This window comes from Arabidopsis lyrata (genome assembly GCF_000004255.2).
Source record: "Arabidopsis lyrata subsp. lyrata unplaced genomic scaffold ARALYscaffold_6, whole genome shotgun sequence".
In the NCBI taxonomy this organism is placed as follows: Eukaryota; Viridiplantae; Streptophyta; class Magnoliopsida; order Brassicales; family Brassicaceae; genus Arabidopsis; species Arabidopsis lyrata.
Genome location: NW_003302550.1, coordinates 18120172 through 18134350, shown reverse-complemented (window position 1 = coordinate 18134350; position 14179 = coordinate 18120172). Strand labels below are relative to the sequence as shown.

At 38.8% G+C, this 14179-nt stretch overlaps 3 protein-coding genes across 3 annotated transcripts; 2 read left to right on the top strand and 1 right to left on the bottom strand.

Annotated features, from left to right (window-relative positions):
* Positions 1 to 1486: 1486 nt before the first annotated feature.
* LOC110227493 lies at positions 1487 to 2517 on the top strand. Its single transcript, XM_021021858.1, has 2 exons — positions 1487 to 2147; positions 2450 to 2517. Exons 1-2 carry the CDS (start codon positions 1583 to 1585, stop codon positions 2455 to 2457), a joined length of 573 nt encoding a protein of 190 aa, XP_020877517.1. The 5' UTR covers positions 1487 to 1582; the 3' UTR covers positions 2458 to 2517.
* Positions 2518 to 7188: 4671 nt separating this feature from the next.
* LOC9308440 lies at positions 7189 to 8027 on the top strand. Its single transcript, XM_021021860.1, has 2 exons — positions 7189 to 7388; positions 7534 to 8027. The coding sequence occupies exons 1-2, from the start codon at positions 7306 to 7308 to the stop codon at positions 7973 to 7975; spliced, it is 525 nt and encodes a 174-aa protein (XP_020877519.1). The 5' UTR covers positions 7189 to 7305; the 3' UTR covers positions 7976 to 8027.
* A 1271-nt stretch (positions 8028 to 9298) lies between these two features.
* On the bottom strand, positions 9299 to 13654 carry LOC9310590 (oxysterol-binding protein-related protein 1C). Its single transcript, XM_021021793.1, has 10 exons — positions 12766 to 13654; positions 12313 to 12669; positions 11896 to 11992; positions 11346 to 11785; positions 11108 to 11263; positions 10852 to 11019; positions 10631 to 10771; positions 10131 to 10361; positions 9927 to 10040; positions 9299 to 9791 (listed from the first exon to the last, which is right to left on the bottom strand). Exons 1-10 carry the CDS (start codon positions 13354 to 13356, stop codon positions 9621 to 9623), a joined length of 2466 nt encoding a protein of 821 aa, XP_020877452.1. The 5' UTR covers positions 13357 to 13654; the 3' UTR covers positions 9299 to 9620.
* Positions 13655 to 14179: the final 525 nt, after the last annotated feature.

Below are 14179 nucleotides of genomic sequence, written 5' to 3'. Positions count from 1 at the left end.
ATGGAAGTATTTTAATGAGGTATATCCCGAGTTTGCTGCGGAAAGTCGTAATATTTATCTAGGCTTATCAGCTGATGGATTTAATCCTATTGGTATGAATGGTGAGGCATACTGAGTTTGGCCTGTGATCGTCACTCCTTATAATTTGCCCCCCCCCCCCCCCCGTCATGTGCACGAAAAGAGAATATTTCTTTTTATCGGTACTAATTCACATGCAAAACTTCCAAAGAAAATTCTACATATTTATTTTCAGCCGTTGATTGAAGAATTGCAGAGTTTGTGGAGTGACGGTGCGGAAGCATATGATATATCAAAGAAACAAAAGTTTACGATGCGAGCTGCATTGATGTGGACAATCAGTGACTTCCTGTTAATCAAGAAGACATTTAACACTTGGGTTACTCGGGTTACTCGGATTACAGGTTACAGGGTTAAATGTAGGTTACTTGGGTTACTCGGGTTACAGGTTACTTGGGTTACTCGGGTTACAAGGCTGAATGAGGGTGCTGTTGGTCTTTGTGCACAACCCATCTCAGACCTAGATTATGTTCTCTATATAAACGTGTGTGCCTCCTCATTGTGTGATACACATCTTTATTCAACACATTTTAAGTTTCTCTCTATTCTTAAATCATGTTTCAATCAATCTTTCCTACTTAAATATTCTCATGGTATCAGAGCACGTTCTTAATCTGTTTCGATTTCCAAATACTCTGTTTTGGTTCATCGGTTCTCTGTTTTCTCTTTGTCTCTGTTCGAATCTGGCTTCTAAACAAGTTGTTCGATTTCTTCTTCTACTTCTTCACGAAAAGGCATCTGTTTGTGAAGGAGAGTTACTACTGGTCTGTGACAAAGCTATTCATCGTAAAAGCCTCAACCTTTCTGAGTTCTTTGTGGATTAGTGTCAAAGCGGGTTGAAGAGGAGAAGTTTTCAGGCGTTTGGTCTTGTGTATCCAAAGGTTTGAGCTTTTATCTTCTTTAGGTCGAGATTCTTAGATACTTTCAGAACTAGGCTCAGAACTTAAGCTTCGGTAGAGTAGTAGTTGCTGATTGGTTTGTTTGCGGTTGCTTATTGGGAAGAAAGTCGACACCTTTTCGGTTTATTTGTGGGTATTACATCCTGAAACTGTTGAAGATGGCTCTCACAGTTCAGAAAACGAGTGATACGTTCAAGGACTTGAAAGACTTGAAATTCGCAGTCACGTTGAATGGTAACAACTATCTGTTGTGGAAGAGAACCACAACAAATGTATTGGGAGGAAGGAAACTCACTAAATACATAGAAAATACCTATGAAGAAGAAAAGGCTAAAGAAGAGAACTTGAGTGAAGATACTTGGAGGCAGAATGATCTGAATGTTTTAAGCGCTCTACATTGTTCTCTAGACGCTGCGATCTTGGAAGGGTATTCGTATTGTGAGACTTCAAAGGAGTTATGGGACACTCTAGCTAATGTCTTTGGCAATGAGACTAATCTAACCCGAGTGTACCATATCAAGAAAGCTCTTGGTGAGCTAAGTCAAGAAGAGAGTGATTTCAACACTCACTTTGGAAAGTACAGGTCGCTTGTAGCTGAGCTTGAGATGTTAAGACCCTTCACTACTGAGGCAAAGGCTCTTAAGGATCGTAGAGAGCAAGATTTGGTCTTCGGTTTGTTGCTGACATTAAACTCGAGCTACACTGATGTGATTCAGCATATACTAAGAGATGACAAGGTGCCAACTCTAGAACAAGCGTGTGCGAAGATTCAGAAAGAGTATGGAGCTCAAGGACTGTTTAACAGCAAAGGAAGTCTCCCGACTGCAAACAAGGCTGGAGTTGTCAAGCAAGAAGACAAGAAGACATGGGTTTGTGACCATTGCAAGAAAAAAGGTCACTTGAAGGATAAATGCTGGCTTCTTCATCCCCATTTAAAACCAGAAAAATTCAAGAACTTCAAGCCAAAGGCAAATGCGGTTAATGGAAGTGATGGTGGGTCAGAGAATGAAGAAAGAGCTATGGTTCAGTACGGGCAAGAGAAAGCGATGCAGGCCATTACACAAGGCAAGAGTGGCGCATCTACCTCACAAGCTCAGGAGACTATTGTCATGAACAAGGCTGACCTCGAGTCTCTCCTCCAATCCATTGCATCTAAATTACACACTGGCGGTATTTCTTTCTTAACTTCTTATACTCGTGATAAAGATTCATTAGTATTAGATTCAGGGGCTTCTCACCATATGATTAGTAACCCTAGGTTGTTAGAGAACATTAAACCGGCCTTAGGTAATGTTAAAGTTGCAAATGGACATAATGTTCCAATAGAAGGCATAGGTTGCATAGATTTGTTCAATAAGAAGTCTAGTGCTTTCTATATGCCTAAGTTCACTTCAAAACTTCTCTCTGTTAAGAAAACGACTAAGGACTTAAATTGTTTAGCTATTTTTAGTCCTAATGACTTGAAGTTGCAGGATATTGAGAGTGGAAAAGTGTTTGGGCAAGGAAGCACCAAGGATGACTTATATGTGTTTCAAGACATCTCTTTCAATTCTGTTTCTAAGAATAATGTTTCTTCTATCTTTGCAAACTCTGTTAAAACATCGGTTGTATTGTGGCATGAGAGACTTGGCCATCCACATTCTCGAGCTTTAAGTTTATTAATGCCTGGTTTTTCTTATGATTGCGCAAATTGTGAAGCATGCATATTAGGCAAACATTGCAAAGTTGTTTTTCCTAAGTCTAGTGCGATTTATGAAAAATGTTTTGACCTTGTGCATTCTGATGTGTGGTCTTCACCTTGTGCATCTAGAGACAATCATAAGTACTTTGTCACTTTTATAGATGAGAAATCTAAGTATACATGGGTAACTTTGATGCCATCTAAGGATAGAGTTTATGATGCGTTTATAAACTTTCAAAACTATGTGACTAATCACTTTGATGCAAAGATTAAGATTCTTAGAACAGATAATGGAGGTGAATATACAAGCAACAAGCTCAAAGAACACTTGAAGAAATGCGGAATCCTTCACCAAACTAGCTGTCCATATAATCCACAACAAAATGGAGTTGCTGAGAGGAAGAATAGGCATTTAATGGAGGTGTCAAGAGCTATGTTATTTCAGAAACATATGCCAAAGCGGTTTTGGGGAGATGCGGTGATGACAGCATGTTATCTCATCAATCGAATACCGACACGTATCCTTGATGATAAATCTCCATTTCAGATTTTAAACAAAACTATCCCTAACATTGATCATTTGAGGGTCTTTGGAAGTCTTTGTTTTGTGTTTGTCCCAGGTGACTTGAGGAACTAGCTGGAACCCAAGAGTAATAAGTGTGTTTTTATTGGATACTCAACAACTCAGAAAGGTTACAAGTGCTTCGATCCAGCCAACAATCGATATTATGTATCAAGGGATGTCAAGTTTATGGAAGACAAGGCCTACTTTGAAGAGAAGAGCTGGGAAAGCGTTAAGGACCTCCCTAATTCTACTTCAGATCGTGCTCAGAGTCTTCGGCATATTCTAGAACATTTGGGTAATGTAAGCCCTCCACAAGAAGATAAGGAAGCTACACCAAATGATGGTAACAATCAAGCCCAAGAAAGCGGTGATAATACACCACAAGAGTCTCTGGATAATCAACAAGAGAGTGGTAGAGAAGAAGGGTTAAGTGAAGAAGTGGAAGAGAAAGATCCATCTAGTGAAGGTAACATTATTCAATCATCAAGAGGAGATGAGACTTATCAAGCTCCACCAATAACACGAGATCCTATCTATACTCGGGAGAATCCAAGAAGGAGTACAAGAGAAAGAAAATTGAAGAAGTGCCTCTATAATTGCCAAGCCGTGGCTCATCCAATTCAAGCAACATTTTCGATTGACCTTCTTCCCGAGGAACATAAAGCTTTCATTAGTAAGCTAGATGTGGAATTTATCCCACAAAGCTATGAAGAAGCTAAAGAAAGAAAGGAGTGGACGAATGCGGTAGATAATGAAGTACAAGCTATGATAAGGAACCATACATGGGATGAAGAAGAGCTACCAAAAGGAAAGAAGTGTGTTAGCTCAAAATGGGTATTCACCATTAAGTACAAGAGTGATGGTGAAATTGAAAGATATAAGGCTAGGCTGGTTGCAAGAGGGTTCACACAAACCTATGGTGATGATTATAGGGAAACATTTGCTCTGGTAGCTAAGCAACACACGGTGAAGGTTGTTCTATCTTTGGCGGTTAATTTGGATTGGGAGTTGTGGCAAATGGATGTCAAGAATGCTTTCCTTCAGGGGGAGTTGGAAGAAGAAGTCTACATGTCACCTCCTCCGGGTTTAGAAGACATAGTGGATCCGGGAAAGGTCTTAAGGCTTCGGAAACCAATCTATGGTCTCAAACAGTCTCCAAGAGCTTGGTATCACAAGCTAAGCTCCACCTTATTGGCTAATGGCTTCAAGAAGTCACATTCGGATCATACTTTGTTCACTAAGCAAGATAATCAAGGCATAGTAGTGGTATTGGTCTATGTTGATGACTTGATTATCTCGGGAAGTAACAAAGAAGGGATCCAAGCGATTAAGTCTTCTTTACACTCACCCTTTGATATTAAAGATTTGGGTGTGTTGAAGTATTTCTTAGGGATTGAGGTGTGTAGATCCAAGGAGGGACTGTTTCTCTCACAAAGGAAATACGCCCTCGATCTCCTAAAGCTTACAGGGAAACTTGGAGCTAAACCAGTGGATACACCACTAGAGCAAGGATACAAGGTCAATCGAAAGGGGGAGAAGGATGATACTCCATATCATTGCCCGGAACAGTATAGAAGACTTGTAGGTAAGCTCATATATTTGACATATACTCGGCCTGATCTCTCTTTTGCCGTGAATCAGGTGGCTCAGCATATGCAAGCCCCTACGGTGTACCATTGGAGTTTGGTGGAGAGAATTCTGAGATATATCAAAGGAAGTCCCGGAAAAGGCATTTGGATGGGAAGAAACTTTAGTACGGAAATTGTTGGGTACTGTGATGCAGACTACAATGGAGATCGCAACACAAGGCAGTCCACAACCGGCTTTTGCACTTTCATTGGTGGCAATCTTGTAACTTGGAAGACAAAGAAACAGAAGGTGGTGTCCTGTTCGAGTGCTGAAGCGGAGTATAGGGCTATGAAGAAGCTCACAAACGAGTTGACATGGCTGAAGGCTCTACTAAAGGACTTTGGGATCGAGCAAAAGACGCCAATTACCTTTCATTGCGACAACCAAGCAGCCATCCATATTGCTACTAACCCCGTGTTCCACGAGAGGACCAAGCACATAGAGACGGACTGCCACAAGACAAGAGAGAAGATCGAAGACGGTACAATCCTTCCTTGCTACACTACGAGTTCGGACCAATTGGCCGATATCTTCACCAAGGCAGCAAGTAACCAAGTTTGTCAATTTATCCATGGCAAACTTGGTCTTGTAGACCTCACACATCCTTGAGAAAGGCTCCCTAACTCGTTGGGACAATACTCTTTTTCCCTAGGCTTGGTTTTGTCCCACGTGGTTTTCCAAGCTTAGGTTTTTAATGAGGTTGTTCTTGCGAGTGCCAAGTTTATACACAATGAGTATTGTAGTATAAACTTGAGGGGGAGTGTTAATCAAGAAGACATTTAACACTTGGGTTACTAGGGTTACAGGTTACAGGGTTAAATGTAGGTTACTTGGGTTACTCGGGTTACAGGTTACCTTGGGTTACTCGGGTTACAAGGCTGAATGAGGGTGCTGTTGGTCTTTGTGCACAACCCATCTCAGACCTAGATTATGTTCTCTATATAAACGTGTGTGCCTCCTCATTGTGTGATACACATCTTTATTCAACACATTTTAAGTTTCTCTCTATTCTTAAATCATGTTTCAATCAATATTTCCTACTTAAATATTCTCACTTCCCAGCGTATAGCATGCTCTCAAGTTGGATGACCCATGGGCGTTTAGCATGTCCATACTATCTAGATCAGACAAAATCATTATGGTTGCAAAATGGCAGAAAGCATAGTTGGTTCGATTGCCATAGAATGTTTTTGCCTGAAGATCATCCTTACAAGTGAAATGTGCAAGCGTTTAGACGAGGCAAAACAATGATAGAAGAACGCCCATCATGGTTACGAAAGAATAAATAACATCGAGTGGTTGTACAGAACAGCCGATTGTGGAAGAAACGGACACGAGAATTATTTATGTAATTTCAGGTAATTTCAGGTAATGTATTATTTATGTTTATTTAAATCCAATTTAAAATTCCATTGATAAAATGCTAATAAGTACTATTTTATATGTGTGTAGAAATTGCACTCTTCTTTCGGGATATATCAGCAAAAGTTTTACTAAATGAAGATGTTACCATGTTAAAAGAAAATATCGCAATGAAACTTTGTAACTTGGAGAAGATATTTCCTCCATCATTCTTTGATGTTATGGAACATCTTCTCGTGCACCTCCCAGATGAAGCGGCTTTGGGTGGTCCAGTCCAATATAGGTGGATGTATTCTTTTGAGAGATACATGTATCATCTAAAGAATAAATTTAAAAACAAGGAACGAATTGCGGGTTCGATAGTTGCAGAATGTTTGAATGAAGAGAAATCTGATGCATCTGCAAATTACTTTGGACATCCTGAAGTTAGAGAAGTACCTGCAGCTCCTGGAGATATTCGATTTACATATTATTATCCAGATGTGCCTAACTTGTTTTACCATGAGGGTCGTGTTAGTGGAAAAGCAATGAATAAATGGTTAACAAATGATGACTACACAGTGCTTCAAACGCTATGTTGCTTAATTGTGACTCATTTGATCCCTATGAAAAGTATTAGTTGTTATCATTTTCTATGGTTACCGACTTACCATATTTAGTTTATGAATTTAAATTATTTTGCTTCCAAAAATGTGTACAAGATGTTTGAAGAGTATATGACGGAGCGCATTCCGAAAATTTCTAGTAAAGATATGCAAATAGCTAAAGACCAACACTTTGCGCCATGGGTTAAAGACAATGGGAGATTAATAAAGTCATAATCATTTTTCTATTATAACAAATATAATAATTAATTGAAAATACTATATTTGGTATTTAATTTGTAGATTAATTTGCAAATCCATCATTTTATACATATGTTTTTTTCTCGTTGATTGTGCAGATGATTGAGTAAGGTTCTGATAAACCACCACCTTTCACAGAACTTGTGCGGAGGACTCGCAATAATAAAGATGGAATTTTCATCGATGAACGAGCTAAGTCCCTTGTCATTGATGTAGAGGAAGTTGTTAAACTGATGACAAGTGGTGATGGATCTCCCAATTCTGTCAATGAAACTGACTCTACTGCTGCTACTCCTACTCACATTCTGCTCAACCAAGAGTATCTCAAGGTACCCTTCAAAATACTCTCATGTTGAATGTTTTGAGAATTAGTAAGTAGTTTTATTTTTTCTTTTCTTTGTTGTTTTTGACTTTTGATATGAATGTTTGTTTATGATTGTTGGTTAATACTTATTTGGTAATATCTTTTCACAGCGCGGTCAAACAAGGAAAGGACGTAGTTATGCAATTGGCAGCGTTCAATACCGGGATTTTAATCCATCTGAGACAGTCTCTGCTTCTCTTCAACACAACCTTGACATGGACATGCGTAGCTCTTGTTTGGAAAAAAACTCTGAAACTGTCAACATTAATTAATGTTGAAACGCTCAAGACTGACATGACGACACTCAAAGATGATATAGTGGCCTTGAAGAGTGAGTTTAAGGATGAGATGGCTGCAACAAGAGCTTCGCTACAAGCGATTCTGCAGGCTCTCGGCGTTAATTCTGCTACTCCCCAACAGGTAAATCATACTCAACCTTATGTTCCTACGACAATGTCTCCCAATCCTACTGTTCTGAATGCCACAATGCCGAATACTGCCTCAACTCCACCTATGACTCAAGCTCAACAAACTGCCTTTGAAGAGTGGTGACCCAAGCTTTACAAGCACTTAGTTACGTAGTCTCCTACTCTTGGTTTCTTGTTTTCATTTTCAGCTTGCTTTTTAAAATATTTGCATCTTTTGAAAGACTTTTATAAGTCTTTTGGAATCTTTTGGATCTTTTGCAAAAATTTTGGCAATGTATGGTAGTTTAGATTTTAAACTTCAAGTTATTAGGTTTCTAAATTTTAGATTACAGATTTCAGTATTTTTTTTTCTTGGCCAATCAAAATAAGTCACAAAAACGTTTGTGACATTTTAATTAGCCACAACAAAAAGGTCACAGTGGTTCGTAGTTAAAAGTATCACGACATGGACAATAAAAAAACGTGTCTTCAAAATCCACAGTTTAGACATGTATAATTCGTGTCAAATAAAGTCACAAAAACAGACATGAATAAAATCGTGGCAAAATGAGATGCAAACATTTATATGGACAACTCGTGACTAGATTAGGCACAAAATATGTGTGCATAAACCGTAGCTATAATGTCACGAAAAAACACGATATATTTTAAGTCACGATTGTATAGACACGGTTGTTTTTGGTGTCTGTTCGTGACTCTTTGGTCATATATATAGCCACAAAATTTTGTTCTTAGTCACAAAAGTTTCCATAGCTATACACTTTGTTTTTACTAGTATATATATATACGTTATTGGTGAAACACATCTTTCAAATCATTTGAACATAACACAATCGTTACTTTTTTCGAACTTAGGGTTACTTTAATATTCATCATGTGCAATGCACAGGTTAATACCTAGTTAAATTGTATTGTTGGTGTCTCCTTAACTCTTTATTTGAAAATCTCAGATTTTTAAAAAAGTAAATGTCTTTTTGTCATTAGTATTTGTTTCTTAATATATTTTCTTATTATCGCAATTTTTCGTTTGAACATTTTCACATATGACAATCTTAAAATAGTTAGATCGCCTTTGAGTTGAGCCTTTTTGGATGGTTAAATCTTTTTTACATAGCATTTTTGTTTCAGAGAGTTGTCATTTTATTTGTAATTTTTCGTTTTGCACATTTTCACAAATAGTTACCAAAGTGAAATCGGGACTGGTCATTAACATGTACGACATAAATTGGCTTAGAACGTGACCTCAATCTTGTCCAATTACTCTACTACATCAAGGTATCAAGTTGTGCGCATCCAGGAATATCAAGTGGCGATGAACTAGTCTCCGTCTTTGATTAGTTGCTCTACTAACTGATTGAGTGTGTTCTTGAGAACCTCCTCAGCATTCTTGGATTCACCGGTATTAAAATATGTAAACTTAACAGAAGGCATAATGCACAGTCACAACTCTTTCCAAGATGTAGTAAAGTGCCCACATATGTAACTTTCTTCCTTTTGCTTATTCAATACAGCCATGTATGATTTGGAGCACATTCTTCCACTTACAAGGATTGGACAAATTTGCGTATGAAGCGAACTATTTCATGATATACAAAGAAAAGAAAAAAAAGACTAAAGGTAAAGGTCCTGTAAGGTGAAATGGCGAGTAAAGAATAATGAGATGAAAAAAAAAGGAAAATAATAGAAGAAACCAAAACGTAATTAGAAAGGAAGATAGGAGGAATTTAATACTTCGTGAGTTAAGAATCGATGTGGCTTATAATTTCTTTTTACTCTATCATTTGTTGATCGGAATCGATGTGGCCGAAGATGTCTGGACAGTCTACCCATAATCCATCCTCTCGGGCTTCCCAGTAACCTCCTTTGTATCGGTATGACTCGCTACCTTTCTCCTTCATGAACCACCTCGGCTTCCATCCTCTCTCCTGCATCTTCCTAGCCTGTCTCATCACACAGCCCAGTTTATAGCATGTGAGTTCTAAATTCTAATTCAGTGTAAATTTCTGAAAACCAAATCAGAGGAACCAAACCATACAAAAAAAACCAATGCCGAGTGGTGGTGCGACTTGTATTACCTGACGTTGTCGCTGTTCCAGCCGCAACTTCTCTGTGTTGGCCATTTCAAACTCTCCATTCTCGAGATACCTCTGGTCCGGTCGCAGCCTTGAATCCGTTGGTGGAAGGCTCTCCTACATCAATTTCTCCTTTCAGGTCAGAATGTCTCCCTAAAAAATTAATTTATCAAAATAATAACAAACAGAATTCTCTGCGGAATTCACCTTAAGCCCAGGCGTAAGCTCATTCAACGTGATTGCAAAGCGTGTTAGATTATACTTTGTTGCGTTTCCAGGAGGTTTGCTCCGTTTCCAGAGAAGTTGAGCTCCTGACATAGCTTCACTCTGTTTCCCTTTCCCAGAACAATCACCCGTCACAAAGTGCATGCTCTCATCCCATTTCCCAAACATCGTTGCCACTGTCTTCCCACTCTTGTCTTGAACTATACCATGAACCTGTGACGAGGACAAATTACTTGATGCCTCACAACTATATTTGGACATAAGAACCTAGCCAAAATATCTCAATCGAAACCAAACTTTACTTTGGAAATAGACAGTAACAATATCTTATTCCAAAGAACAGCATAGATTGAAGTTCTTTAATCACAAAAAGTACGGATTAGAATACTATACCTATATAATATTAATTGGAATTTATATTCTATACAAAACGGAACTAAAGCCAAACCTACTGAAACAACATCATCAAAGCTAACACGTACCTGATGAGGATTTCGGTCTATGATGGACTGCTCCTTGAATTTAAGTTTACATGAGTATTCAGCACTGCCCTCAATACGCATTGTACCGTAGTGATCACAGTACAGTTTACCAAGTATGAGATTGTATATTGATGTAGTCACCTACAAGTTGAAAGAAAGAATAATATTAGTGAACAAAGAATACAAAATGGTTATTTGTTTGGTAAATATTTGATTGGTACCTTGCTCCACTGAAGGATTTCTCCATCATCAAATTGCAAAGTCAATACACCAACAGGATCAAGCTGAATAGATCGACCCCAGAATTTGCTCCTAAGATTGCTATCTCCCCAGAATTTCCATCCCGTGCCATCACAATGGCATGCGACAACCATAGGATGATGACTGACCTGACACCAACATGAATAAGAGGTCTGAATATATAGCTATAGCTAATGAAAACACAGAAAAGAAGATCTGCGTGTTGTGAACTGAAACCTTTTCTGAAAAAAATCGAAGGCCTTTGTCTGGATAGTCTGCCTCGTATGTTTCACCTAACAATGGATTAAAAGGTTTGCAGATTCTTCCTTCGGTTGATGCATACCCAGATACAGCAAAAGCAGCTACATTGAGAATCCTCATGAGGCTATTTCCCTGAAAAAAGTTTCACGTACTGAGCAATATTCAAGATGCTACCATCAGGGATTCAGATGGTACAAGTGTTCAGATGATTTACCCTTTTGCCATATTCAAATGCACGGTCAAGAAGGTATGAATATTCCAAATCCTCAAAACATTTCTGTAAAGAAGATAGTGGCTCGTTGAAGTAAACAGGAAGACAGACTTTTGTTAGGTCCTTGCCTATATTGTCTTTGATCATTGACCAAAGGCTAACACTTTTCTCTTTTTCAACCGGATCAGGTAAATTCTTCCTCCTTTTGACGCGAGGATAGTTGCATCCAATAGACTTGATGGAAGGATCAATATCATCTTCTGACTCAAAGCCATCTTCATCGGAAGAAAATGATGACGTACGAAAACCAGAACCACTACTCTTGAAAGAACTTGAAGAAAGAAAGTCACGTGTATCAAAAAAGGTATTTTCTTCCTCATCAAATTCCTCCTCGGCGGCATCACCGCGTTCATTATCATCATCAGATTCGGTGGCAGTCCCTTCTGAGATTAAAAGGAACCAAGTCAATTGCAAACTCGAATCAAAACACAGGCAGATGAAACAGTTATATGCAGGAATGCTAGGCTCAGGAATGGGATGCTCGGTAACTCACCACTGAACTTCTCGTGTCTCAATTCACCGGAACATCCATTATCAGCCTGTCTTTGACTCTCATCTACAACAGTATTCTCCAGATCTACCTTTTCCGTCTAGAGAATAATGCAGAAAGAGCAAATTCTTAGCAGAGTATAGCCGGAAGAGAGAACAACATACAAACTATTAATACTAATAAACCCTCTTGTAAAGTTAACAGAATTTCTAAAACACTATAAACACATAAGATGCGGGATACGATACCCAGCAAAATGAACAAAATCAACAAATTTCCAGCCAGTACAACACCAATAGATCATAACAGGTCATCCCAGCCACTCCATTACAATATTACCATTGCACACAGATTATAGCAGTCAACCTGACATCTTAACTAAAGAGTTTGAGCAGGTTTTTGTTGGTAAAGTTGTAATACCTCCAACTGCCTAAGAGTATCAATGAGAAGCCACTGCTTCTGCTTGAGAAGCACCAGCTGGCTCTGAAGTGCTGAGAACTCAGACTTCATAATTTGCTCACAGTCCTGAATAGCTAACTCACTAACTCCTTCCTCAATCAACCTTAGCCTAAGCTTCTCCGTAGACATGGCCAAATTGTTAGTCGGAGCCATCAATTCACTATTAGACATCCTTGGAAACATATCTTTAACAGCTTGTAAAGCCTCAACCCAAGTTGTTCGGTCCTCCCGCGTCTCTGCACGCAAGTGAAGCCTCTTGGTGCCAGTAAAAATGGAAAATCTCTTATCATCTGATCTACTCTCTCTAACTGAAGAGACCTACACAAAACAGATACAATCAAAATGAAAACATTCAAACCAGAGAACAACACATATGGCTATGAAACTGATTCAGGACATGATCATGTATCAGACCTTAAGATGCACTTCTCCGAATGGCTTACGACGAAGCTGGCAACTACTACTGCTTCCGCCACGGCGATGGTGCCTAGAGATCATACGAGCAGACTCATCTCCAATCACTTTAGATCCTTTTTCAGTTTCAGGACTAACAAAGATCTTATCAGGTCCATGAATCTTATAATAAGAAAGCACACCATCTTGCAAAACAAACCACCTAGGTCTCCATCCTCTACCATAATTCACCCACTTATACAAAATCCCAGCAATTCCATTCCCAACGATATCGTTAATCTTAACATCATTCGGAGGTTCTCTAACCGCCGCCGGCAAAGCTAAAACGCGTTGCCCCAATCGATTCGCGACATCACTCTGGTGATTAAACGAAAGACTATGAATAAGATTCTGATTGTTATTCAATTGACCTGAATGATGATTATAACTCTGAGAAGCAGATCGAGAAATAATCGGCTCGGATCTCGCGGAACCAAAAGGCGTTGCGGAGGAAGCAGCGGCGTGTATCGGTAGAGGCGGTTGTGGTTCCGGTAAAGGAGGCATCGAAGGAGAGTGATCGGAGACAGTGGTAACGCAACAGAAGGGATGCATGTGGTGAGAGACGTCTAAGATGAGAAATCGAAGAGATTATTGATTCCGTTGGATCCGATGATTGTGCGGTGGTTCACGGTGGTGGAGAGGAGGAAGAAAGTAACGGTCATGGCAGAGAAGATTTGAGGATTGAGAGAATTGTTGAAGAAAGGAGAAAGAAGAAGAAGAGAGGTTGTTGAAAATTGGTCAGAGAAGAAAGCGAAAAGTTCGGTAGCAGAAGAAGAAGAGTCACCGGAGAGGCCAAAGCTTTTTTATTTTTTCGTTATTTGTTTTTAAATTTTAATTTACTAATTTTGTTTTATTGTTTTTTTTTTTTAATATAGAATGACTCGAACGAAGAGGACAGAAAAATCGGTGCCGTCGTTGCGGTGTTGTTTGCTGACGTGGCGAGAATCGAATAGGGGTCACTCGCATTTCTTTTTTTTTTTTTTTAATGAAACCGTATTTATAATAGAGACAATTAGATTGAGTACCACATTTAGCCCAAAATTTAGGTCCAGTACCACTTTCGAAGTCCAGTTAGCATCCATACCACAATTGAGATGTGTAATGACTATTTTGCCCTTCCTTTTGTTTGCTCAAATTTTGGGGATAAAATTCATAGATTGGGGACACAAAAAGAAGTTTACATACAATTGTCCTCAAAGTTTGAGTTTCTCCATAATTTCATCTAATTTTTGCATATTTGCTGGTTTTTGTGCCTCAATTTTAATTCATTGTTCTTAGATTTTAGTATGTAAACTCTAATTGCGGTCTTTTCATTTTGTTTGATGTTTATATTTCGTTTGATTATTGTCTCCGAATAGGTTTTTTGTCCCCCAGA